The following is a 27,850-nucleotide window of genomic DNA, read 5'->3' on the forward strand; positions in this document are numbered from 1 at the left end:
TCTCCACTGCATGAAAGTGAAAAGTGAAAGTGAAGTCGCTCAGTCGTGTCCGACTCCTAGCGACCCCATGGACTGCAGCCTACCAGGCTCCTCCGTCCATGGGATTTTCCAGGCAAGAGTTCTGGAGTGGGGTGTCATTGCCTTCTCCGAATAAAGGAGCAGCGGGACGGAAACTGGGCTTCGCTGCCTCTTTTCCCTAAAGGTCGTGGGGAAGGAACGAAACATCGGGACTAGCCGAGTGAGGAAGAGCTTAGCAAGTGTCCCCCGGAAGGGGGCGCGATGTTTTCTAGGTTAGCAAAGACCCCCCCCGCCCCCCCGCTGGGGGGTCAGCTAAGGTCTCCGCTATCTCTCCATCCAGACCAGTCATTTTACCAACGTCCGGTCTCTCCCTGGAGGCGGAGCCCTTGGAGGCGCTCGATGAGACCCAAGCTTAGAGTATTGTGGAAGTTCGGGCCGATCCTCGTGGCCCTGACTTACGGCTCAGGGTGCACCGAGCAACCCGCCAGTTGGTTCGTTTGACCCTGGGGCCCCTCCGTAGTCTGAAAAGTAGTGCCGCGAACTCAACCTTTATGGAATCCAACACACATCCCCTTGAAATAGGATCGCGCTGCTAAAGTAAAAATTTTGAGTGCGCTCTGTACAGAATACTTAAATTCTTGGCTTTCTGTTCACTGTGAAGATAAAAATGGGTCAGGCATGGCGCTGGATACTTTAAACAGTAAAGTACAAGAACGTCCAGATATTTGCATTGTGTTCTTTACAAAGTCGAGGTGGGTTTGCCCATAACAAAAATGGCGTCTCAACATGTTAACCGGGTACAGTCATGTGCTCAAAGACCTGGATGGGGGACAGTATGGCTTCAGGTGACTAACGGATGTTATTATTATTCACTTCCGGGTGAGACGAATCGGGCGCCATCTTGTCTTGTTCGTGGAGAAGTAGAAGCATCGAAAGGGTTGGAGAGGTATTACAGGAACGGTGGCGACAGCGGTGTTCCGGAAACAGAGTGGGTAAGTGGTGTTGAACGATTAGGCGCGGGGACTTGTCAAGCCATTACAGCTTTCTTGGTTTCTGTGGCGAAGGTAGCATAACTTAAACACGTAGCCTGCGTACGCTGCTTGGGGCGACCGCTGGAACCTCTTCTCCCTTAAAGCGGTGGCGTCCGCCTGACTTGATGAATCACGGCGATGCTCCCGGTGAAAAGGAAATGTTCTTATTGAAAGAGAGTGCTCACGAGCTCTCCTAACTACGAGAGTTCCTTCTCCGAGGAGAAGGGAGTGATTGTTGGGCTCCTGACCGGCCGTTAAGCACTGCGCGTGCGCAGTGGGAACCCTCTTATGGGGAGGGGGTGCAGGGGAGCAGAGGAGGCGGGGGCTCGGCCCTGGACCTTCTGTGTCTCGTAGCTAAGACTACGCAGGCGCAGTCAAGGGCAACTGTGTTCTTTTAAGTACAGTTAGGTTCCTTATAGTTTGTATTATCCTTGTATTTTTAAAGTCATAGAGACTGTCTTAAACTTCGGGAAAGAAAGGTAGCATCCGGCATTTCAGTTTCATTATCCTGTAGAGGATACTATTGTCGTCTGAACCTCTCGGGTCCTCGACAGATTCTGATTGTTGGTGGTTAATTTATAGAACAGCAAAATAAACTTGGAGTTTCTCGTTGGAGTGCAGCAAGGCAGAGGCAACAAAAACTGTTTTGTAAGGTGATGTGGGCTGTAGGTAAGGTAAATCTGTTATTTTAAGGTGTTCTTGAGACTGTTTAAAAATGTATTGTTAATAGGCTTTAATTTTTTTAGAACAGTTTTTGATTTACAGAAAAATTGAGCAGGTGGTACAGAGTTACCGTATAAACTACTTCCTCTCCCCCACCCCTCATACACAGTTTCTCCTATTAACTTTAGTATGGTACGTTTGTTATATTGAATGGACCAATATTAGTACATTACTACATAAAGTCCCTAGTTTATTCACATTGCCTAAGTTTAAACCTAATATCCTTTTTCCAGCCCAAGATCCTATTTAGAATATCATATAAATTTAATGGCTATATGTCCTTAGTCTTCTTTGGTTGTGACAGTTTTTTAGGCCTGTTTTGTTTTCTATGGCTTTTACAGGCTGAAAATTCATACAGTGATGTCCTAACTTCAGTGCCTCAAAATATGACTATATTTGGAGATAGGATCTTTAAAGAAGTAAAATGAGGTCATTAGCATGGGCCCTACATGTTATAATGAAACTTCAGTAATGTTATAATAATAACTTCGCTCTGTGTACTGCTCTTTTGGAAAAAAAAGAGAAACGCTTAGCAGCCTCCAGAACAATGAGGAAATAAATTTCTGTTGTTTGAGTTATCCAGTCTTTGGTACTCTGTTATGGCAGCCCTAGCAAAGTAACACAGTGATCTTGACAATTTCTAGGGGGTACTGGCCAGATATTTTGTAGGGTGACCTGCTATTGGAATTTGTTGTTTTTCTCATGATAAGATTGGTATTAGGGTTTTTGAGGAGGAAGATCACAGAGGTTCAGTGCCCTTTTCATCACGTTGCATCTAGGCTACATACTATGAACATGACTTACCATGTTGATATTGACCTTGCTCACCTGCTTGAGGTAGTGTTTGTCCAATTGCTCGGGAGTATAGTCTCCCCTGTCCACTTTCCCCTTTCCATACTGTACTCTTTGGGAGTCCCTTTGCACAGTCCATACTTAAGGAGTAGAGAGTTAAGTTCTTCCTCCTTATGATGGAGTATCTACATAAGTTATTTGGAATGCCTCTGCATAGAAGATTTGTCTCTTCTCTCCAGTTTATTTTAATCACTTATTTATGTCAGGATTCATAAATATTTATGTCATATTTGTGTTGTAATCCAGTACTACTTTATTTTATTGCCCAAATTATTCCACCTTTGGACACAGGTAGCTCTTTGAGTTGTCTACTCTGCACATTTGACATCCTCCCATGTTACCCATTCCCCTTTTTGAGCATCATCTTACTTCCTGGCACTGCAAGATGCTCCAGGCTCATTTTGTATATTTCTTGCCCCAGTTCTAAGAATCAGCTATTGCTTTACCAACCCCTGATTACTTTCATTACTTGGAGAATGGTATTAGAACAAAGGTAAGTGTTTTTGTTGCTACTGGGGGTTGTTTCCTTTAGATTTTCTACAGTTTTTTTCTTCCAAATTTATTTTTCAAATATCACTTGTTTTTGTTGTCTATAATCAAAGGATTCAGTTCTCCAGTATTTTTTGATTACCTCTCGAGTTGTAAGCTATGGACGTATTTCAGTATATACTAAAATGCATTTCACACCAAGTAGCAAAAAAAGTTAGGACATTTCAAATGATTACAAGGTTAACTTTGTTAGTTCCATTTTTAAGTAATCTGACTTGATCCAAATATATTCTTTTTGACTTTGAGGTCAGTTACCATGAGTGTAAGACTGAAATGGCAAGGGGTAAGAAGGTTGTTGCATTTTGTGGTTTGTGTTTGATGTGAGAAACTTCATTATACGCACCAAAGAATGGGTATATTTCTATATTTCTTTGATTTTCCAATTGGTGCATTAAGGGCTTTAAAACAAACACTACATTTTCATTCTCATTCATCTGTCATACAGTCTATAAGATGACTTTTGCAAATATTAATGATTGTCATTTAAATGAGTAATTTTAAGAACCTCATAGCAATGATTGTTCTAATATAGAGTCATCTAAGAAATAAATATGATAATTTATGGTCATTTCCGGTTGTATTAGTTTCATAGAGATACTGTACCAAATTGCCTCAGACTGACTTTAAAGCAACAGAAATTTGTTCTTTCACAGTTCTCCAGCCTACAAGTGTTTGACTGAAATTAAAGGTTTTGACAGGGTCATGCGTTGTGTGCTCAAGAGTCCTCCCCACCATTCTCCTCCTTTTCCTTCTTCTCTTTCTCTCTGCTCTAGGGGAGGGTGTTTTCTTGCCTCTTCGAAGTTTCTGTTGGTTCCCAGCAGTCTTTGGCTTTCCTGGGCTGTAGACAATTTACTCCAGTCTCTGCTGCTGTGGTCACATGGCATTTTCCCAATGTCTGTCTCTCTTTTTCTTAAGATGCCAGTCATACTGGCTTAGGACCCACTTTAATCCAGTATGACCTCATTTTAATATATTTGCCAAGACCCTATTTCCAAATAAGGCCATGTTCACAGTTAATGGAAGTCGGGGTAGAACTTCAACATATATTCTCAGTTCAGTTCAGTCACTCAGTCATGTCCGATTCTTTGTGACCCCATGAATCGCAGCACACCAGGCCTCCCTGTCCATCACCAACTCTCAGAGTTTACCCAAACTCATGTCCATCGAGTCGGTGATGCCATCCAGCCATCTCATCCTCTGTCATCCCCTTCTCCTCCTGCCCCCAATCCCTCCCAGCATCAGAGTCTTTTCCAATGAGTCAACTCTTTGCATGAGGTGGCCAAAGTATTGGAGTTTCAGCTTCAGCATCAGTCCTTCCAATGAACACCCAGGACTGTTCTCCTTTAGGATTGACTGGTTGGATCTCCTTGCAGTCCAAGGGACTCTCAAGAGTCTTCTCCAACACCACAGTTCCAAAGCATCAATTCTTCAGCACTCAGCTTTCTTTTAGTCCAACTCTCACATCCATACATGACCACTGGAAAAACCATAGCCTTGACTAGACGGACCTTTGTTGGCAAAGTAATGTCTCTGCTTTTTAATATGCTGTCTAGGTTGGTCATAACTTTCCTTCCAAGGAGTAACATATCTTTTAGCAGAACACAATTCAATCCATAACACTGGGCATATTTATTAACTAGATTTTTGTAGCTGTGTGTAATAATGTGCATGATCTGATGTAAACCATGGTTGTTGATCTTTCTGGTCTTCCCAAATCCCAGTTGTTTCCAAGGAAATAGCAGTTAATTTAATCCTGTGAAGGGAAAGTCTTGCAGCCCAGCTCATCAATGATCACATTTCTCTAAATTTGAGAAATTGAGCTTATGGTTCTTTAAAACTAAGCAAAGAATGAATAGATTGAAATTGATTTTTGATGTTACAAAGTCAGAGATGCAGTACTGGAATGTCATCCTCATCAGTGAATATTAATATATTTACTTGATAATAAATTTCAGTGACTGAGTAAAATATTTTACCACTAAATATGGGCAAAGCACTTTGGAGAATTCAAAATAATTATATTTCCTATGCCCTCAATATTCTTGAGTCAAGATAAAACACATAAAAATTTTGATGATCAGCTTCTTGGTTCTTTGTATCTTTAAAAATCTTTAGTAGATTTGTTTTTTAAAATGCACTGTCATAATTAAATAGTTCAAAGAATACAGAAAGAAAATAAAAAATTAAAATTAACTGATCTCTGTTTTCCCTCTCCAGAGCTTACCAGTTTTAAGAACTTTTTGGTAATTTAGTAATTTTCTATACTAAATTGCATTCTTAAAAAATAAAAAACTTTGAGTGGCATCATTATTGATCCTGCATCATAACTTTTTCCCGTATACAATTCATAATACAATTTGTACATCAGTATATGTCAGCATATAAAAATCTACCTTATTCATTTTAAGGGCTAAAAATAGCAGTCCACTGTATGGTTCACTCTTAACTCACCTATTGCCTTTTGAGTGTCACTAAAAGCAGATGTTCACTGTTACAGACATGCTACAGGTTTTTGAATTAGATGGTGAGTATGCTCATCCATGGTTCTAAGTCCCTGAAGTGGGATTGCTGGCTCAGAGGGATGAGCATTTAAAATTGTGATAAAATACTCTACTGTTAACTTGCCTTCCAAAAAGACTGAAACTTTGGTGTTCTGCCAACATGCTTGTTCAACATTCATTTTCTGTAGCCAAGTAAAGTTTCTCAAGTGCAGGTTTAACTGAAGCATTTTATTGTTGTCATTGTTCAGTCACTCAGTCATGTCCGACCCTTTGTGACCCCATGGACTGCAGCATGCTAGGCTTTCCTGTCTTTCACCATCTCCTGGAGCTTGCTCAAACTCATGTCCATTGAGTTGGTGATGCTTTACAACCATCTCATCTTCTGTCATCCCCTTCTCCTGCCTTCAGTCTTTCCCAGCATCAAGATCTTTTCTAATGAGTCAGCTCTTCGCATCAGGTGGCCAAAGTATTGGAGCTTCAGCATCAGTCATTCCAATGAATATTCAGGATTGATTTCCTTTAGGATGGACTGGTTGGATCTCCTTGCAGTCCAAGGGACTCTCAAGAGTCTTCCCCAACCCCACAGTTCAGAAGCATCAATTCTTCAGCACTCAGCTTTCGTTATAGTCCAACTCTTAACGTCCATACGTGACTACTGAGAAAACCATAGCTTTGGCTATACAGACCTTTGCTGGCAAAGTAATCTCTCTGCTTTTAATATGCTGTCTAGGTTTGTCATAGCTTTCCTTCCAGGGAACAAGTGTCTTTCAATTTCATGGCTACAGTCACCATCTCCAGTGATTTTGGAACAAAAGAAAACAAAGTCTGTCACTGTTTCCATTTTCTCCCCATGTATTTTCCGTGAAGTGATGGGACCAGAGGCCATGATCTTTGTTTTTTGAATGTTGAGTTTTAAGCCAGCTTTTTCTGTCTACTATTTCACTTTCATCAAGAGGCTTTTTAGTTCCTCTTCACTTTCTACCATAGGGTGTTGTCATCTACATATCTGAGGTTATTGACATTTCTCCCCACAACTTTGATTCCAGCTTGTGCTTCATCCAGCCTGGCATTTCGCATGATGTACTCTGCACATAAGTTAAATAAACAGGCTGACAAGATACAGCCGTGACATACTCCTTTCCCAATTTGGAACCAGTCTGTTGTTCCTTGTCTGATTCTAACTGTTGTTTCTTGACCTGCATACAGAATTCTCAGGAGGCAGGTAAGGTAGTCTGGTATTCCCATCTCTTTAAGAATTTTTTCACAGTTTGTTGTGATCCATACAATCAAAGGCTTTAGCGTAGTCAGTGAAGCAGAAGTAGATGTTTTTATTCTGCTTTTGTCACAATTTCACATTGTTTCCATATTTTTCTCAGCCTAAGTGTATCAAACACTGTATTTGAATAATAGCCTTTATAAAAACTTTGGAGGGAACAAAGCTTTGGAAAGTATAGTAAAAATAGAAATGGTTGGTTTTAACAAACAGAGAAATGGTGTAAGTAATACAAATCACTTTTGAAAATATGCACATAAAATCTCTATATAGAAAAACTTGAAAAATTTTGCTTTGTTTTGTTTTAATAAAAGCTTCAGCTTATGATATCGTGAGAAATGGGAGCAAAAAGTTTTGTTGTTTTTTTTTTCCCCCAAAGATAAAATGAAATCTGGATAACTTTTAGATTGCTTTAAGGTAAGAAAATGGAATTGAGTTGAAATGGATTGGGTTGATCACCCCTCCCTGTCCCCAGTTGTAAACTTGAGTGCTATCAAAAACATTGTGAGAAAGTCAAGGTGGTGATATTAACTGCTACTTATTGAAGCTTTTTGTGCCCAGTTTTTATATATTTCCCACTCAATCTTCATAATAACCCTGTGGGATAGACATTTATTATGTCTACCATTTTAGAGTTGAGAAAACCAAGGATTAGAGAATAGTTAATTTCCCCATATTCACATAGCTAGTGAGTGGTATAGATAGGCATCATCAGCTTGTGTTCTGAAGTCTAGATGACAAGTGATAATCAGAAAACTTAAGAAGCGGAATTGAAAAAATTGGCCTTGACAACCATTAAACGTGAGTAAGTAAAAGAAACTGGTTTTAGAGTGGTTTCCAGAAAAGTAAATGTGTGTCTTGGCAATGATGATTGTCAACATACATCACTGATATGTTAAAGTGATTTTATTATGTGCACATCTATTTGCAACCCCAGCAGACACTATATAGAGCTTATTATAGTCCCTGCGTTGTATGAGTTTACAACCTACCACAGAAAAATCTATGCATTAACTCTGATGTGCTGTTAGAGCTTTGTAAAACATAGCAAACTGTGCTTAAACACCAGCCTTTTGGTTCTCATGTATGTAAGTCAACAATTTTCTTATTAACAAGGTAAACAATAAAAGTAAACAGAGGGAAAGAAGAACCTATAGGCTTATTTATTCATTTGTTGTTTAGTGACTGCAGGGTCATAGGCTTTAGGACAGCAAGGTGTCCAGTACCTTTGGAAGGTCTATCAGCTTTAAAAAGGTATTAATATAATGGGAAGAAGATGAAACTATTTGAAGGACAAATTGTTCTCACCTTGCTGATGTAATTTTTAAACTTAGAATTCCATGGAAGACTGAATTTATTACCTTATTTGTATCATTAATTTCATATCAGATAAGACGAGATCTTTTAAAATGTTCCTTTTTTTCTTGGCATATATGACAATTGCAGCTTTCATTCCAATCCCAAAGAATGACAATGCCAAAATGTTCAAACTGCCACACAGTTGCACTCATTTCACATGCTAGCAAGGTACTGCTCATAATCCTTCAAGCTAGGGTTCAGCAGTATGTGAACAGAACTTCCAGATGTACAAGCTGGATTTAGAAAAGGCAGAGGAAACAGATCAAATTGCCAACATCCATTGGATTGTAGAAAAAGCAAGAGAATTCCAGAAAAATATCTACTTCTGCTTCATTGACTACTCTAAAGCCTTCAACTGTGTGGATCACAACAAACTGGAAAATTCTTCAAGAGATAGGAATACCAGACCACCTGACCTGTCTCCTGAGAAACCTGGATGCAGGTCAAGAAGCAACAGTTAGAACTGGACAAGGAACAACAGACTCGTTCCAAATTGGGAAAGGAGTACATCAAGGCTGTATCTAGTCATCCTGCTTATTTAACTTGTGTACAAAATGCATCATGCAAAATGCTGGGCTGGGTGAAGCACAAGCTGGAATCAGGATTGCCAGAAGAAATATCAACAACCTCAGATATGCAGATGATACCATCCTTATGGCAGAAAGTGAAGAGGAACTAAAAAGCCTCTTGATGAAAGTGAAAAGAGGAGAGAGAAAAAGCTGGCTTAAAACTCAACATTCAGAAAACTAAGATCATGGCCTCCAGTCCCATCACTTCATGGAAAATAGGTGGGAAAAAATTTGAAACAGTGACAGATTTTGTTTTCTTGGGCTCCAGAATCACTGCAGACAATGACTGTAGCCAAGCAATTGAAAGACGCTTGCTCCTTGGAAGGAAAGCTATGGCAAACCTAGACAGTGTGTTAAAAAGCACTTTGCGGACAAAGGGCCATATAGTCAAAGCTATGGTTTTTCCAGTAGTCATGTATGGATGTGAGAGTTGGGCCATAAAGAAGGCTGAATGCTAAAGAATTGATGCTTTCAAGTTGTGGCGCTGGAGAAGACTCTTAACTTGGACAGCAAGGAGATCAAACCAGTCAATCCTAAAGGAAATCAACCCTGAATAGTCATTGGAAGGACTGAGGCTGAAGCTCCAATCCTTTGGCCACCTGATGGAAAGAGCCGACTGGTTGGAAAAGACTCTGATGCTGGGAAAGATTAAGGGCAAGGAGGAGAAGGGGGCGACAGAGAATGAGATAATTGGATGGCATCACTGACTCAGTGAATGTGAGTTTGAGCAAAGTGTGGAAAATAGTGAAGGACAGGGAAGCCTGGCCTGCTGCAGCCCATGGGGTGGAAAAGAGTCAGACACGACTTAGTGACTGAACAACAACGAATGACAGTTCCTAAATTGCTGGACGTGTTTTATATTGTTAGTGAGCTGTTCAAGTAAATAAAAAAGAAATTTTTGAAAGAAAAATGTTTTAAAAGCTTTGCTTTCTCATTTTTGATGTACTGGTTTCCTTAAATTTACAATGGTAAATGTTTTCTTATAAAATTAATGGAAGAAAAAGTTTCAGATTAATTTGGAGATGATCACACTTTTGTGTTGCATCTCTAGAATTTATTTTTATTAATTCTCATAGCTCTTTATTATTTAAGTGCTAACGTTCACTTTTTTTTTTTTCCAGGGCATAAGTAATCTTGCTGCTATGCTTCCAAGCTGTAGGTCTGAATCATCCTAAATTTTGAACAGAAGGTGAACCTCTGAGGTTAGTCAAAATAGCATTTGGTGTTTCTTCTGGCTGTTCCTCTACTTATTTGTTTCATTTTAGCTAAAGTTATTTAAAGTTTTCAAGAGTGCTAATGAGTCATTAGCTTTTAAAGAACTTTAAAGGTATAGTTGGAAAAGAGGAAATTGGAAAAAAGATCAGAAAAAGAAGCTTGGAATTGATACCCAGTCCAGTTATTGGCCTTAAGTGTGGTACTATTTAGTGCCTGTTTTGCCTTATTCTAATAATACCATTATAATAGAACATATAATACAATTAGAAGACAAGTAAGTGCACTTGACCTATGAGTAAATAAGGTATAACAAAGGAGTGCATCTTCCCTAATTCACAGTGTTCAACTGAGAGGTCAGGATCTGCCGCGGATAGAAGTATTTAACATTGTGAGAATGCAGCAAAGACTAGTTGCAAATGCTACAAGCCTGGATTGTAATAGCCCATTGTTGTATTTAAGTTGGAGAAGGCAATGGCACCCCACTCCAGTACTCTTGCCTGGAAAATCCCATGGACAGAGGAGCCTGGTAGGCTGCAGTCCATGAGGTTGCTAAGAGTCGGACACGACTAAGCGACTTCACTTTCACTTTTCACTTTCAAAAGAAATAGCTTTGTTCTTAGAATAGAGGAAAGGGTCTGAAAGGATGCATTTAGTAAATATTTATTTAATGCCTGCTATATGTTAAGGCCTGGGGTACAAAAATGAAGAAACATCTGCCTACTGTGCATGTCATTGATTCTTGAACAGGGTTGTATATCTGAGTCGGAAAAAGTATAAAAATGACTTGTAGGCATTTAAAACTTTTTACTGTGAAAGTTTTCAAGCTAGTTTACAGTTTTGTCCCCATACCCATCACCTAGATTTAATAGTTACTAACATATGTCTTTCCCCCCTACTTTTCCATCTTAATTATATATTAAGAAACCTGGTCTTGGGGGGTTCCAGGTGACCTAGTGGTTAGGATTCTAGGTTTCATTGGTTCAGTCCCTGGTCAGGGAACTGAGATCCCACAAGCTGCACGATGTGGCAAAAAAAAACCTTGTCTTGTGGGCTGTCTCACCTTGTAGATTTGTCTGATTGTTTCTTTTGATACTGTTTAGCCAATACTCTTGTCCCCTTGTAATTCCTTCACACTGGAAAGTGAAAGTCGCTCAGTCGTGTCCAACTCTTTGCAACCCCATGGACTATACAGTCCATGGAATCTCTAGGCCAGAATATTGGAGTGGGTAGCCTTTTCCTTCTTCAGGGGATCTTCCCAACCCAGGAATCGAACCCAGGTCTTCCACATTCCAGGGCTGGGAAGATCCTCTGGAGAAGGGAAAGGCTACCCACACCAATATTTTAGGCTTCCCTTGTAGCTCATCTGGTAAAGAATCCGCCTGCAATGTGGGAGACCTAGGTTTGATTCCTGGGTTGGAAAGATCCCCTGGAGAAGGGAAAGGCTACACACTCCAGTATTCTGGCCTGGAGTATTCCATGGACTGCATAGACCATGGGGTCACAGAGTCAGACACGACTGAGTGACTTTCACTTTCGCTCAGTTGGATTCAGGTAAACATTTTTGGTGAAAATAGTAATTATGGGGACATAATATTGTATCTCATTGAATTTTTGATTTCCCATCAACTTTTCTTCTAAGACTGTGTGAATCAGCTGTTTTTATTAGGTTTGACAGTATGACTGCTTTCTAAATCTATTCTACCTTCTGCGCTCATGGTTTTCTTTCATTAACTAGAACTATTTGATAACCCTCTTCAGTAAGTCTTGGATTATGGGAGGCTAAATAGATAAACCCTTTTTTTCTTATAATCTTCAAAATAATTACATTCCACAGGTTTATATGAGATTTTAAATTAAATTAGAATTAGAAAAAATTAGAAAAATTAGATTTTTCACCCTTTGAGCTAAATTGATTAGAGCTATGCTTTCCTCCAAACTCTTGACACCAGCATTAACATGAAATTTTCTATTCTTGCTTGCCAACCAAAAAATTCCAGTTGCTTCTGGCAACCTTTTGAGCAGAATTTTAGAGCTCTGATGACATAAATGTAAAATCATATAATAATTTCTGATGTGTGAGCTTTTTTAACATTAAATAACGCTTATTCTCTCTTTGTTAAACTATTTTTTGAAGACAGAAAGACAGATATATTTTAAAAGTCAGGATGTGGGATCAAGGAGGACAACCTTGGCAGCAGTGGCCTTTGAACCAACAACAATGGATGCAGTCATTCCAGCACCAGCAGGATCCAAGTAAGGAAACAAATTGAATTTTGGGGACTAGAGTAGGGAGTTATATAGAAATGGGTGGAAGATAGGCACAAGGATTAAGGGAGGTAGAATTGAAATTGGTTTATTGGGTCATTTTATGGTTGGATTTTAATTTTTTCTCTTGAATCATCTTACCTAGCATACATATCAAGGAATGGATTTCCCTTTGGAATATTTTCTCAAAGGGTAGAAAGTTTTGTATAGATTTCATATTTCTAAAACTGATTTAGTTCTTGTTTTCTGAAGAAAGTCTTTCTTAAATGTGTTGCTTAAGTTAATCATATTTCTGCTGTTAATTCTGAGTCTTAAGATTCTATGTAGGTCATAATCAACTGATGGTATACTATATAGTTTTAAAACCTCTCTTTAATATGAAGTATCTCAAACTTACATAGATGCAGAAAAGGGTATAGGGATCCCCCATTTATTACTGAGTTCTAACAGTGGTTAATTCATAGCCAATTTTGCTTAACTGGTATGACCTCTTCTACTGCCCTGTGTTTACTGAGTTAATGCTTTCCTATTTCTTTTTTTTTAATAGCTACATAGCATTCTGTTATAGGACTGTACTGTAATAAATCTACTTTTAGATGATTGATTGTGACTTGACTTTTTGAAGACATTCCCCTAATTTTGTATACATACTATTATTACTTATCCAGTTATTTTCTTAGGAAAAAAAGCTAAGAAATAGGTTTGATAGATCACAGTTGTACATTTAAAGTTTTAGATATACATTACCAAGTTTAACTGCACCTTTGTCAAAATGTATGAGAATATATTTATTTAATCTTAGCTAAACTGAGATGTAAAAACCTGTGTCTTAGTCTACATTGTGTACTTTATTAATACTGTTAGATCTTAAAACGTTAGCTATAGTTTTTTTTTTATGATTTTTAAACCTTTTATTATGAAATAATTATACGTTTATAGGAAGTTGCAAAGGGATTACAGGGAATCTCATGTAATCTTTATCTTGTTTCCTTGAGTGGTTACATTTTACATGTTTATAACAGGAAAACCAGGAAATGGACATGGGTAGTACCACATGTATGTACAGTTCCAGTCACTTTAATCACATGAGTAAAAGCTATAGATTTTTGATGGGGATAGAGGAAACAATGAATTTTGAATAAAAATGAGTAAGAAGTTGTTGAGATATATTTTGACTAGAGAAAGGAGTTAAAGATGCTCAACAAAGGTGACTGAGAAGGAATAGAAATAGCTAGCTATACTCACCTGAGGTGTGTAGGATCCAGTGTAGACCTGAATGGGACCTGTCTGAGAAAGAGTGAGTTTAATCATTTGTTCTTATAGTGATTTTTAAAAAGAGTTTTTAAAAATTCAGTGAACTAAGGTACAGGGAATATATTTTCTTACGAGTAATACTAGAAATTGGTTATTTTGTAAAGTCTTTTTCTGAGTGTCTTAAGTCATTTTGTAACCTGCATATGCATTATTTTTAAGCATTTTTTCCACTATAACATTCTATAATATTTAAAATCTCTAATAAAGATGAACTCAAATGCTTCTTTTACATAGAGGCACGTTCTTTTAGCTCCTACATTCTGAATGTCAAATTCTGCTGTGTTAAATTTTGTTAGGCCAGATTGACTGGGCTGCATTGGCTCAAGCTTGGATTGCCCAAAGAGAAGCTTCAGGACAGCAAAGCTTGGTAGAACAACCACCAGGAATGATGCCAAATGGACAGGATATGTCTACAATGGAGTCTGGTCCAAATAATCATGGGAATTTCCAAGGGGATTCAAACTTTAACAGAATGTGGCAACCAGGTTTGTTGTTTATGTTTTCCAAATTTTAGGACTCAATTTTAAAATAAAATGAGGATTAAAAGTAAATTGTTTAATCTGCTTAGTTTTATGACTTCTTGAATACTTCTTGAAGACTAGGTAGTTTCAGTTAGATTTGACCTTGAAATTTTATGGTTAAAATTATTCTATACTCATTCTCCTAGCATTGTGGCACTCAGTTTGATTCTTTTCTTGGTTCTTCATTCCTAGGCTGACAGGGGCTGGGAACACTGGAAACCTCACTTGGCATCTAGGGAAGAGAGCATTCTATGTCTCTCTGTTGCAACCTCTGGCCTTTCAGCAGCAGCACTGGCAGAGCAAAACATGTCTAGTCTCTAATTAAAGAAAAATTGTGTCATTTTCTGACAGATTAGTCTGTCAAATATACTCTGCCCCTACCATCTGCTTATTTTTCTCTTCCCTTTTTTCAGATAGTAAAGATCTTCCATAAGTTTTTATCTGTATATTTTTGTTTGTTTGTTTGCTTTTTTTACTTTATAGTGTGATTTAGGCTCCTTGATGCTAGTTCAGTTTTCTGACTTGTGTTATTTTTAACAATCACTTCAAATTATTTACAGACGAAGCTTACATTTGAGTATGTTAACAGTGAAGTCATAGCTCCATTTTCTTATTAATACTTATTGTTTCTCAGTGTGAGAATGGAAAACTCAAGAAGTAATCCTCTGATATCACTTTTAAAATAATAATGAATATTCTAATCTTTAATATTGAGAGAGAGTTCATTTCTAGTTTTCTTGAGTCTGTGCCAAATTTTCCCACATTTGAAAATGTTTTGGTTCCTAAGTTCATCGATGATTCATCTTGGCATTCTCATTCCCCAACTTTACTGTGCTGGCTTTGTGTCCCAGGCAAATGATTTAAACCTCTGTGTGCCTCAGTTTCCCCTCCTGAAATTGGCGAAAATAGTACCTGATTTCTTCCTACCTCACAGGGATGTTGTGAGGATAAATGTGTTCATGGAAGAAAGAAATTATATAAAAATCTGGAGGTATTATTTTTATGGTATTGTTACTGAACACAAATAGAAAAATTGAACAAAAATTTGCTTTGAATTTTGTTATGTTCATTAAAAGTAATTTTGGGTATTTGGTTTCCATTTGTTTAGAATATAAATTAGAGTAGTAGTTAGCGCATTTGAATTATTTATTAGATTCATTGCTTATTTTTAAGATATACAAAAGGAATTTGACCAAGAAGTCATAGATTTTTTAATCTGTTTCTTTACTGAAAAGTCTAGCTTTCTTGAGATCTTAAAAATTTGTGTTGATTTTGTTATAACCCCCTGTTGAATGTTTTTATGCCTGAATCCTAAATAGAATGGGGAATGCATCAGCAGCCCCCACACCCCCCTCCAGATCAGCCATGGATGCCACCAACACCAGGCCCAATGGACATTGTTCCTCCTTCCGAAGACAGCAACAGTCAGGACAGTGGGGAATTTGCCCCTGACAACAGGCATATATTTAACCAGAACAATCACAACTTTGGTGGACCACCCGATAATTTTGCAGTGGGGCCAGTGAACCAGTTTGACTATCAGGTGAAAGATATTTTGTTGCTTTAATATTGTAGATGTGCACGTAATCCATTCTTTGGAAGTGTCTCATCAAGAGTATCTAAGATATGTGTTTCACTTCTCAGTCTTGTACAAATAAGCACGTATGTGTCCAAAAAAGTTACTAGTTTTTGAGTATTAAAATCATTAGGTTTTTGTTTTCTGGTTTTTGATTTGCTTAGGAAAATGGTATAAAAGACTGTTAGGGAAAAAATCGGATAAAATGAGAAATGTGTAAGTGCAATAGCTATGATGTTTTGTTTTCTAATTTATAATTTCAAGATGGTACCTTTAAATATTAAATAAAGTTTAGAAAATGCACAGTAGTTGAATACATTATTTATCAAAAATAGATTATGGTTAAGACATGAATAAAATACATGAAGAACATAGATCATCTTCCTAAATGCAATTCCTTCTGCTGTGTAGAGTAAGACTTTTTCTAGTGTTGTCATTTTTTTTTCCCATTCTAACATGACATGTTAATGGAATTGTACATACTTCCTTTGTAGCATCTGATTCATTCCTAGGGACATAGAACTCTATGGGGAATAGTGTCATGTGGGGCTTTATTTTCTCTAATCACTTTGCCAGAGTCTACCCTAAATTATAGTGCTAGGTGTTATTTTGAAATAATTGATTGCCATTTGTTACCTTTAAACTAAGCTATCATTTAAAATTTTGGGAAAAAACCCATATGTTGTTTCACTAATTGTATGGATAATGGTCATAAATGTGAACAATATTAACCTTCGACAGTACTCCCCTTATTCATACTTACTTAGATACCTTTTTATAAGAATATTTGATATACAGATATGACAGCTTTTGTTTGTTTTGAAAAAATGTAGTCATGGGGAGCTTCTCTTCACACAACATTTGCTCATAGATCCCCATGCTAACAAGATAAAAAGCTCTGTTGGCATCTGGCTTGGAAAAGCCTCTGAAAATAGCAAAATTGCAACAACAAAAAAATTAATACAATGATTCAGTAGCTTTTATCTTTGATTAGTTATTTCTTGCAAGATTATAGAAATAACAAGTTCATAAGTAGGAAGTTGTAATTGATTTAAATTTTTTTTCCTGTAATTTTCTAGTTACAGAAAAATTGACATTTATTTGATTTCTTGGTAGTGGAAGGAGTAGTTGATAAATGGATTCAGAATGAAAAAGCTCATATTAATATATATCCTTTTCTATACTTCTTGAATGTAGTATATTAAAAACTGGATTTTACATGGCTCTTTGATTTACATAGGCAGAAAATCTTTATCTTTCTTAAGAAAAGTAAGCCTAGGTTCTTAGGGCTACAGAAATATCGGTGGATATTAGAACCATGGAAATCTTGGATTTGCTGCACACATGGATTTCTACTGTCCCAGTTCATAACACACGTGTGTCCCAGAGAGTATATTGTATTAATGTGAAGAAAAATAAACTGCAATACTCTTTCAGCATGGGGCTGCTTTTGGTCCACCGCAAGGTGGATTTCATCCTCCTTATTGGCAACCAGGACCTCCAGGACCTCCGGCGCCTCCCCAGAATCGAAGAGAAAGACCATCGTCATTCAGGGATCGGCAGCGTTCACCTATTGCACTTCCTGTGAAGCAGGAGCCACCACAAATTGGTAGCTATTTAAATTTAGGGAACCACAATTGGCATGATTTCTTGATGATGTAAAAAGGATGCTGTGTTTTCTTAAATTGTTCTAATACTCTCATATGTTAGGAATTGATACTTTAAAGTCCTGCCATTTTATAGTCATAAATCTTAAAATTATAAAAAAGATACTATCTAATAATACTTTGTTTTCAATAATTTTCTTTAAATCTTTTGTTATAAAATTTAAATTTATCATAACCATAGCATGTTAATATTTCTTTGATGTTGATAGTTAGATACATTTTGCCAATATATGGTCAGTTCCCCCTTTTAAAACTTATTCATTCTCTCTTTATGGACTCTTTCCACTCTCAGTTCGTTGGATATACTGTTGTCAGATTGATTTCTTTGATTTATTTCATTCACCTTCCATAGTATTTTGGCAAAAAAAATTAACTTTTAAATAACAAAATAGAACTATTTTATTGCCATCAGTAAGTTACATATATATGTTCCTTTTTATCTGGAAATCCAAATCTAGCACTTAATGGACATTTAAGTCTTTCTTTTTTAAGTCACAAAGTAGACATTTTATTAATAGAAAGATTCTGACTTTTTTAACTTAAGGAATAATACTCAAATGAATTCTTAATATGAAGGCTCATGGTTTTGTAATTCTTTCAATATTTTAGGAAACCGCATAGTACAACAGTTGGCTCTGAATTAGCCCACATCACTACTTATTGTCTTTATAACCTGGAACACAACACTTAATCTTGAGCATCAGTTGCATCACTTAAAAAAGATGAAGTGCTCTTTTAGGGCTTTTATAAGATTAAGTGAGATGATGGACTCTCCCAGTGCTCTGGCACATTATAAGCGTTAAAGCCATATTTACTTTTGCTATTAAAAGTGATGATTTTATTTATTTATTTATTTTATTTTTTAAAAATAAGTGATGATTTTAAAGAAAAGCATAATGTTTAGTGAATTGTTTTTATTACCACTGCCTTGCTAGAGAATGATAATATTTTCTACAAGCACTTAAAGGGCACCAACATTTTTTTTTTAACCTGCAAGGATTATAGAAATTTAAGAATAAAGAACTCATGCATTTATGATTTTTACTTAACTGACACGAATATTTTGTCCCATGTGAAACAGATGCAGTAAAACGCAGGACTCTTCCAGCTTGGATTCGAGAAGGTCTTGAAAAAATGGAACGTGAAAAGCAGAAGAAGTTGGAGAAAGAAAGAATGGAGCAACAACGTTCACAATTGTCCAAAAAAGAAAAGAAGGCCACAGATGATGCTGAAGGAGGAGATGGCCCTCGTTTACCTCAGAGAAGTAAATTTGTAAGTAGACTTTCTTGATCTGAACTCCTTGTGACATCTATGTGAAAAACTTAACTGACTTTCTGACTTAATTAATTTGGTATGATAATCTCTAGGTCCATCCATGTTACTGTAAATGGCACTATTTCATTCCTTTTTATAGCTGAGTAATATTCCTTTGTGTGTATTATATACACACACATACCACATCTTTATCCATTCATCTGTCAATGGGCCTTTAGGTTGCTTCCGCGTCTTGGCTATTGTAGATGGTTTCCACAGTGGCTGCACCAGTTTACCATTTACAACTACAATATATCATTTGTATGTGGAATCTAAAAGAATACATATGGGGAATCTAAGAAGATACAAATGAACTTACTTAAAAAACAGAATAGACTCACAGACATAGAAAACAAACTTATGTTTACCAAAGGGAAAAGATAGAGGGAGGGATAAATTAGGAATTTGGGATTAACAGATGTACACTACTATATATAAAATAAAAAACAAAGACCTATTGTGTAGCATAGAAACTGTGTTCAGTATCTTATAATAACCTATAATGGAAAAGAATCTGAAAAAAAATGTCTGTTAAAGCACTTGCTATATGCCTGAAACATTGTAAATCAAATATATTTCAATTTTTTAAAGTTTATGAAAATAAATAGGTATTAATTTAGTCTTTGAAAAGTACTAGAGTAGTATCCTTGAGATTAACTTTCAGTTAAGTATACTGGAGTTTATTTTTATATATGTTACTGAGGGTAGTAAGGAGAAAAGAGGGCAGCAAATATATAAAATGTTTCATTTCAGAGAGAAACTACTCAGTGAGATGCTAGATAATAGGTTTTACCTTGACAAATAAATCTCTGCTCCTTTATTGTAGTACAGTGAACTCCCCAGTGATGGCCTATAAAGCAGCTATACTTACACTCAAGGATATAGTAACTTAGTTTTTGACAGGTACTGAAAGTAACATAAGGTTTTAACTCTTTAAATCTCTTATCAGTTAGATGGCATGAATGGCTTGATAATTTTTTTGTTTTTAGCAGCTTGACAGCCACAGCAGTGGCCTGTGTGCAATTCAGGAAATTCTTCTTCCTCCCAAGGCCATTTTTTTCCTTCAGAAGTAAGTTTTAAGGACAGCCAGTTAACTGTTGGCTCAGCTGGTAAAAAATCCACCTGCAATGTGGGAGACCTAGGTTTGATCCCTGGGTTGGGAAGATCTCCTAGAGAAGGGAAAGACTACCCACTCCAGAGTTCTGGCCTAGAGAATTCCATGGACTGTTATAGTCCTTGGGGTCGCAAAGAGTCGGACTGAGTGACTTTCACTTCACTTCAATCAGGTACTGGTTTTGCTTCAATTCCATGAATGCCATAAGCTACTTTTTTTTTTTTTTAACAAAACGATACCAAAGATGTGATTTTGTTCTGGGTGTTATGCAGATAAGAAACAACAGGCTGCCACTTTTAAAATTTATCTTTAAAAAGAAAAAAAAAATTTTTTTTAATCTCTACATGAAATAGTAGATTTCCCAGTTTGATTTTTTTTTTAAGTGTCCAAAAATCCCCTCAAAACTGGAGATTGTCCTCCCTTTTCTCCCAGATGCCTTTGGACTTGTTTTTACGTGTAGTCTTCCTCTGGTTCGAATAGTCTTTCCATAGTATTTTTTAGGTTAGGTGATCACCTTGGCTTTTACTTAGTACGATTGTTAAGAGTGACTGTGGAATATTTCTTTGCCTGAAGAAGAATCTACCTTTTAAGATGTGCCATCTGAATACTGAAAACCTAACACTATACAGAGATAAACTACTGGTATTTCCTCTATCTGAAGTAAGCCTCATTTCTTGCTTATCTGTCCATTATATAGCTAAAAAAAAAAAAGCAAATTTCAGTAACCAGTTTAGATCTGGAAACTGACTTTAGTTTTGTTTTTTTTTTAAAGTCACATGATTTTAGGTAAAAAGCTTAAATTTACAGCTATAAAAGTTATACGGAGTATATGACTGTGGCCCATTTATCCAAAATTCTACATACCACTCATCTCAGGACCATCATATATAATGTATATTAATTAAATCAATCTCTGGGCATGATGTGCTTCTAGTTATTTATCTTAGGAAAACTTAACTAAGGGAAAAAATTGAAATTGATTCTCACAAGCCATCTTGTAATCCTGTATTTCCTCTCTTTAAATTACCAAATGAGATCTGTAGCACAAAAGTGTTATTTAGAGAGAAATTTCATTTTTCTGTAGCTGTTTCATAGACTTTAATTTGGGGTTTTAAAATAGAATATTTAAGATAATTATTTTATGACAGAAGCATGAATTTGGGTGGCCCAAAAAGTGCTGTTACTTTTTTTTAGGATAGTGATGAGGAAGATGAAGATACTGAAAACGTTGAGGCTGCAAGCAGTGGAAAAGTCACCAGAAGTCCATCTCCAGTTCCTCAAGAAGAGCAAAGTGAACCAGAGATGACTGAAGAAGAGAAAGAGTATCAAATGGTAGAATGTTAAATTTCCTACCTTTACCATGTACTGGCTTAAAAAATTTTGGGGGGGATATAATGACATTCAGCATTATATTGTAGGATTTATCTTATTAATAATTAAAAAAAAATTTTTGGTTGGCTATCTTAAACTTGGGAACTTGTAAAACAGTAATAAGATGTATATTTGCTGGGCACTAGTGTCTGCAAAAATCCAAGTAACTCATAGTATATGAAATCTCAGCTTATAAAGCAGTTATTAAGCACATTTTCTAATATCAACAGCATGATTAAATAGTGTTTTATTAATACTACATGAGACCCAAGAGACCATTTCCCTGGTGGCTCAGATGGTAACGAATCTGCCTGCAATGCAGGAGACCTAGGTTCAATCCGTGGGTTGAGACGATCTCTTGGAGGGGAGGGCATGGCAGCCTACTCCAGTATTCTTTCCTGGACAATCCCCATGGATAGAGGAGCCTGGTGGACTACAGTCCATGGATGGGGTCACAAAGAGTCAGACATGACTGAGTGACTAAGCACAACATTATTTTCTAAAGTATGTTTTTTGTATACTGTAGAAGATTAAAAGAATGTATAGAAAAATAAATTTAGGAAGCTCTAGGTTTAACATGGAGAAGGTGATGGCACCCCACTCCAGTACTCTTGCCTGGAAAATCCCATGGACGGAAGAGCCTGGTAGGCTGCAGTTCATGGGGTCGCGAAGAGTCGGATACGACTGAACGACTTCACTTTCACTTTTCACTTTCATGCATTGGAGAAGGAAATGGCAACCCACTCCAGTGTTCTTGCCTGGAGAATCCCAGGGATGGGGGAGCCTGGTGGGCTGCTATCTATGGGGTCACACAGGCGACTTAGCAGCAGCAGCAGGTTTAACACAATTAAAGATGTTTCATTGAAAGACTTCGCAGACTTCAATGTCTATAATGTGTACTGTAGATTTCTGAGATTGGGTATATAATATGCTGCGTTTCTCATGTTGGTTAGTCAGTGATCTTTGGAATGTCCTTAGATGATGCTGATTCGGTGTACTCTTATTTTAGTAGATGAGTAATCTGGATCCCAGAGAGGTGCACATTTGAAACAGCTGTTGGTAGCCAAACGAGTGCTAGAATGCAGCTCTTATTTCAAGTCTATTGTATGCTATACGATAGTAATAAAGAAAAAAAGAATTTCATTTCACAAAATGCAGTAATTGCCATTTCCTTATTTTCCTTGTTTTTTCCCCTTAGATTTTATTTTGAGCTGAGGGTTAATGTAAATTCCGAAGTGACATAAGAAACTAGTATTGTGGTGCTTACTAATAATATTATTAAGTGAAAGGATATTCCTCTCAACTTAAAACACTTCTGGAAACTTATTAATAGGGACTTAAAAAAATATGTTTTGTCTCCAGAATTAGAATTCAGCGTTTCTGCTTTATAGATAAATTTTATATATATTTTAATCCATATGATTTAAAATGTTTTTAAAGTTCTGATAATTTACAATAATTTTCAAGATACTCTGTTTCTTGGAATAGCTAATCTGATCTTTAAAAATGTTTTATAAAATGGCTTTGCCTTTTAATTTTGTTGAAAATGTCAAACTGTGTTAGTAACTGTAATAATTAGGAATAAAAAACAAATGTATAAAATATCCTTCCTTAGATGTTGCTGACAAAAATGCTTCTGACTGAAATTCTACTAGATGTCACAGATGAGGAAATTTATTACATAGCCAAAGATGCACACCGGAAAGCAACGAAAGGTATATTGTGGGTGTTCTTGGTTTTCTTTATCTGGGGCTCTTTGGTTTTGGTGGCTACTTTGGACTTTTTTGTTGTCCTTGTTGAATTACTAGCAGATTATGGATCCTCTTGCATGTTCTAACTCTTTGGGAAATATTAGATTTGTAGACACCATATTAAAACTATACATATATTTTTGTTTTATCCAGCCTAAGCACAAATTAGCAATTTTGCTGTTGTCCTATAACACGTACTGTGGAAAATTCTTGATGTTCAATTTCACCTGATTTTTTTTTTTTTTTTACTATATAGATACCATGGTATTAGGTGTATGATTTCTAATGCATTTAGTTTGACTATTGAATTATGAACCTTCAGAATTTTCACAGTTACCACTTGCAATTCTTACAGAAGCAAGTAATATGTCCCACCCTCCCATAATTTTAGTAACACTTAAAAAGTATATTGAAAGAAAATTTTAGTTATGGTCCATACCTCAAAAATAAAAATACCAGTGTATTGGTCAACATTTTCCCTCATTATCAACCAGTTTCAGCTCACATCAGAGTTATAATTTCAAGGCCAGACATACTACTGGTTTAAAATGAATGTTATGTTTTTAATGTTTCTTCTCTCCCCAAAAAGCAGCAAATAGTAGTAGATTTAACAATACCGTAGACTCTCATGACTATGAAATCGTGGCTATTTGTGTTAACATGTTGTTCCTGTTGTTGATGTGATACAAAGCTCCTGCAAAACAGCTGGCACAGTCCAGTGCACTGGCTTCCCTCACTGGACTCGGTAAGTATTCTCCTTATTTGTGAGAGGGCCTTAAAGGGAAAATCACACTTACCTTGTCTCTCTACATGTTCTGTTTAGAAACTACTGGGCCTACTCAGTGTATAAAATTTAGGTCTTAGGGTTATATCAGTCTCTAAAAGGTTTGCTTTTGTTTTTTTTTAGCTAAAGCATTCACAGTGAGATTATTACAAATGTGGTGACTAATTAATAGTTTATTAGTACAAGTTGTAATAGTATATAATTTAGCCATGATAGCATTTAAGCTCACTTTCATAATTATTGAATACATGCTTTAGGGGAGAACCTATCCATAAATGCTTTTAAGGACCTTTATTTAGATTGTATTGTAGCAAGTCAAGTTTACCATAGAGGAAAGGGTTTATCTTAGAGCGTGATAGTAGTGATGTTCATAATTTGCCATTTGCATGATACAGTATCAAGTGTATAAAAGCTTGAGCTTGCCTTTTCCACATCTGCATTTCAAATTAATATTTGTGAGGGTCAGCAGAAATGGGTAAAACCAAATGCCCATATGATTTTGTTATGACTACTATCTAGATCACTTCAGGGTGGGGAGCAGTTATATAGCGCCTTGCCATTTCTGTACCATTGAGAATTACAGTATTCTAATTTTGTTAGGAAAAAAATATTTAGCATCCCTTGGATTTTTGAACTTTGAACAGTGAAAGAGTTAATTTTAGAAATATTTTCAGGATCATGGTAAATTTGTGTAAGGTAGTTTGAATTAATTATGCTTTAGTAAGGCTTTGTTACTGCCCTATTAAATGGTTTTGTTGGTTAGCAGGGACAATAAGATAGTCATTTTCAAGATTCCCTATGGTGAGCAATATATGAAATATTCTTGAAAGAATAAGATATTAAGTATCAGTTTTCTTGAGGATTCTGTATACTCCTTAAGCATTGTAATTTATACTCCTCCCCACCCCGAATAAGCATATTCTTCCAAGAAAAGGCAATGAAAAAAGAAATGAGCTTTCTTCTCGGACCTTAAAAAGTTTTTAGTGCACAGAATAATGTTTACATGTGATAGACTGGGCTTTATGCACACAGGTGGACTGGGTGGTTATGGATCAGGAGACAGTGAAGATGAGAGGAGCAACCGAGGTTCTGAATCATCTGACACTGATGATGAGGAATTACGGCATCGAATCCGGCAAAAACAGGAAGCTTTTTGGAGAAAAGAAAAAGAACAGCAGCTGTTACATGATAAACAGATGGAAGGTATATCTTTTAGACTCATTCAGTGTTTGTACAGTTCAGTTTGTATTTCTTTTTATTATTTTTTAACCAACCTAAAAATAACAGGATAGAATCAAAGCTATGTGACGTAATTGAAACTAAGGTTTTTGACTCATTTGCAATTTTTATCAAACTTAAAAGTAAAAATTAATTATATTATTCAAAGTGTGTAGTTTATGAGAGTTAAACTTTTTTTGTTTGGGGAGACATTAATTCTACTGACTGTAAGTTAAGCTATTTGGTGTCTTTTTATTTCTCATTGAAGTTCCTAAAATGAAAAGACTTTTGAGAGGAATACATTATAAACTATTGAAGAGTAATTTGTAGCTAACGGACAGTAGAGGACTTTTTAGAATTCAGTTGAGCTTCCCTGGTGGCTCAGAGGGTAAAGGATCTGCCTGCAATGTGGGAGACCCAGGTTCAATCCCCAGGTCAGGATGATCCCCTGGAGAAGGAAATGGCAACCCACTCCAGTATTCTTGTCTGGAAATTTTCATGGACGGAGGAGCCTGGTAAGCTACAGTCCATGGAATCGCAAAGAGTCACACACAACTGAACAACTTCACTGTAGAATTTAATTATGTAAAATGCTATACATGTGTACAGCTCTTAGTTTATATAATGATACTAGGAATAGTGAAAGAATATTTACGTAGACTTTATTGTTTGAAAAATCTTACTGGACAATCTCAGAAGTAATTATTGAGCTAACAGCCAAAAATTTCCTATAAACTACTAATTTACCTTCAGGTTGCTTTACTGTGTAAGAGGGGAATGTTTTCTTACCTGCTTTACGGTACCTCTGCACTTTGGTGCTCCATTGTTGTATTGTCCAGACAGGTCGCTAACTGCATGTAGCTACTGAGCATTTCAGATGGAGCCAGCTTAAACTGAAATGTGCTGTAGGTATAAAATAACACACTAGACTTCAAAGACTTTACAATACAAAAAAAAAGAGCAGAATATTTTGATTTTCTTTTTAACTCATTGGATGTTGAAATGATATTTTTTATATGTTGGGTTAATAAAATATGAAAATTAATTTCAAACCGGTTTCTTTTTAGTAGCTTTTAAAAAATTGTTTAGTAGCTGTTAAAAAATCCTGAATTGCTTACTGCATTTTATTTCTGTTGAACAGTGCTGCTCTATTTTTATAGTCTTTCAGCTTGAAATTTGCTAGTATGGAAGTTTTTTCATTGTATGTTTGCCTGTCTTACTATTTTTGTCTTTTTCTGTTTCAGAAGAAAAGCAACAATCAGAAAGGGTTACAAAAGAGATGAATGAATTTATCCATAAAGAGCAAAATAGTTTATCACTTCTAGAAGCAAGAGAAGCAGACGGTGATGTGGTTAATGAAAAGAAAAGAACTTCAAATGAAACTACGTCAGTTTTAGAACCAAAAAGGGAACATAAAGAAAAAGAGAAACAAGGAAGGAGTAGATCAGGAAGTTCTAGTAGTGGTAGTTCTAGTAGCAATAGCCGAAGTAGTAGTACTAGTAGTTCTGTCTCTAGCTCTTCATACAGTTCTAGCTCAGGTAGTAGTCGCACTTCTTCCCGATCTTCTTCTCCTAAAAGGAAAAAGAGACATAGTAGGAGTAGATCTCCAACAATTAAAGCTAGGCGTAGTAGGAGTAGAAGTTACTCTCGCAGGATTAAAATAGAGAGCAATAGGGCTAGAGTAAAGATTAGAGATAGGAGGAGATCTAATAGAAATAGCATTGAAAGAGAAAGACGAAGAAATCGAAGTCCTTCCCGAGAGAGACGTAGAAGTAGAAGTCGCTCAAGGGATAGGCGAACCAATCGGTCCAGTCGTAGTAGGAGTCGGGATAGACGTAAAATTGATGATCAACGTGGAAGTCTTAGTGGAAGCAGTCATAAGCATAAAGGTGAGGTTAAAGAACAAGAGAGGAGAAAGGAGAGGAGTCGAAGTATAGATAAAGATAGGAAAAAGAAAGACAAAGAAAGGGAACGTGAACAGGATAAAAGAAAAGAGAAACAAAAAAGGGAAGAAAAAGACTTTAAGTTCAGTAGTCAGGATGATAGGTTAAAAAGGAAACGAGAAAGTGAAAGAACGTTCTCTAGGAGTGGTTCTATATCTGTTAAAATCATAAGGCATGATTCTAGACAGGACAGTAAGAAAAGCACTACCAAAGACAGTAAAAAACATTCAGGCTCTGATTCTAGTGGAAGGAGCAGTTCTGAATCTCCAGGAAGTAGCAAAGAAAAGAAGGTTAAGAAGCCTAAACATAGTCGATCGCGATCCATGGAGAAATCTCAAAGGTCTGGTAAGAAGGCAAGCCGCAAACACAAGTCTAAGTCCCGATCAAGGTAGTATACTTTTTAAAGTATTTTGTCTGATTTTTTAAAAAAAAAATTTGACTGAATTTATTCAAAGTTGAAAGTGTCCTTTCTCTCTCTCTCTTTAATAAACTCAGTTTGGTACTTGATAAATGATCATAATCATAAGTAATTTTAGAAATCCTATATAATAATATTTATTTGAAAATTGCAGATTCTTTAGCATAAAATACATTTTTATTTTTAAATTTTATCTTTTCCCTTTCTTTTTTTCAGATCAACAACCCCTCCCCGTCGTAAACGCTGAGGAATGATGTGGCAAGAATGCCATGATGTTTAAAAAATTCCATGAGTTTTAAGGGCTTGTCTCATTATAGAGGCATATTGTGGCTGTGTAGGTGAAACCAGAATTTTTTTTTCTAATCTGTAAATAGGTGTACCTTTTTCAAATGCTGCTCCAAGTTACTTAATAGGATTTCTTTCTATTACATTTTTTTCAAAAAATAGTGCATAATAAGACTATAAACATGCCATTCTCTTTCAGCTGTAATGTTCTTAAAATTA

At 36.3% G+C, this 27,850-nt stretch overlaps 1 protein-coding gene across 3 annotated transcripts; it reads left to right on the top strand.

The window, feature by feature from the left end:
* Positions 1–932: 932 nt before the first annotated feature.
* Positions 933–27,812, top strand: PNISR (PNN interacting serine and arginine rich protein). Of its 3 annotated transcripts, none has more exons than XM_052645665.1 (13): positions 933–1,010; positions 9,997–10,077; positions 12,225–12,343; positions 13,966–14,154; positions 15,510–15,733; positions 17,204–17,375; positions 18,515–18,705; positions 21,056–21,193; positions 22,848–22,947; positions 23,675–23,728; positions 24,800–24,970; positions 26,230–27,316; positions 27,563–27,812. In XM_052645665.1, the coding sequence occupies exons 3-13, from the start codon at positions 12,256–12,258 to the stop codon at positions 27,591–27,593; spliced, it is 2,445 nt and encodes an 814-aa protein (XP_052501625.1). In that variant the 5' UTR covers positions 933–1,010; positions 9,997–10,077; positions 12,225–12,255; the 3' UTR covers positions 27,594–27,812. The 3 variants fall into 3 exon arrangements, with proteins under 3 accessions (XP_052501625.1, XP_052501627.1, XP_052501626.1); XM_052645667.1 differs by having other exon boundaries at positions 26,263–27,316; XM_052645666.1 differs by having other exon boundaries at positions 12,229–12,343.
* Positions 27,813–27,850: the final 38 nt, after the last annotated feature.

This window comes from Budorcas taxicolor, chromosome 9, assembly GCF_023091745.1.
Source record: "Budorcas taxicolor isolate Tak-1 chromosome 9, Takin1.1, whole genome shotgun sequence".
Taxonomy (NCBI): Eukaryota; Metazoa; Chordata; class Mammalia; order Artiodactyla; family Bovidae; genus Budorcas; species Budorcas taxicolor.

What these genes read in the sequence shown, in the direction of transcription:
- PNISR (XM_052645665.1), top strand. Translation starts at nt 12,256, where the DNA reads ATGTGGGATCAAGGAGGACAACCTTGGCAGCAGTGGCCTTTGAACCAA. An exon ending in TAACAGAATGTGGCAACCAG is followed by an intron (nt 14,155 to 15,509) that starts GTTTGTTGTTTA and finishes AATCCTAAATAG; the next exon opens with AATGGGGAATGCATCAGCAG. An exon ending in ACACCGGAAAGCAACGAAAG is followed by an intron (nt 22,948 to 23,674) that starts GTATATTGTGGG and finishes TGTGATACAAAG; the next exon opens with CTCCTGCAAAACAGCTGGCA.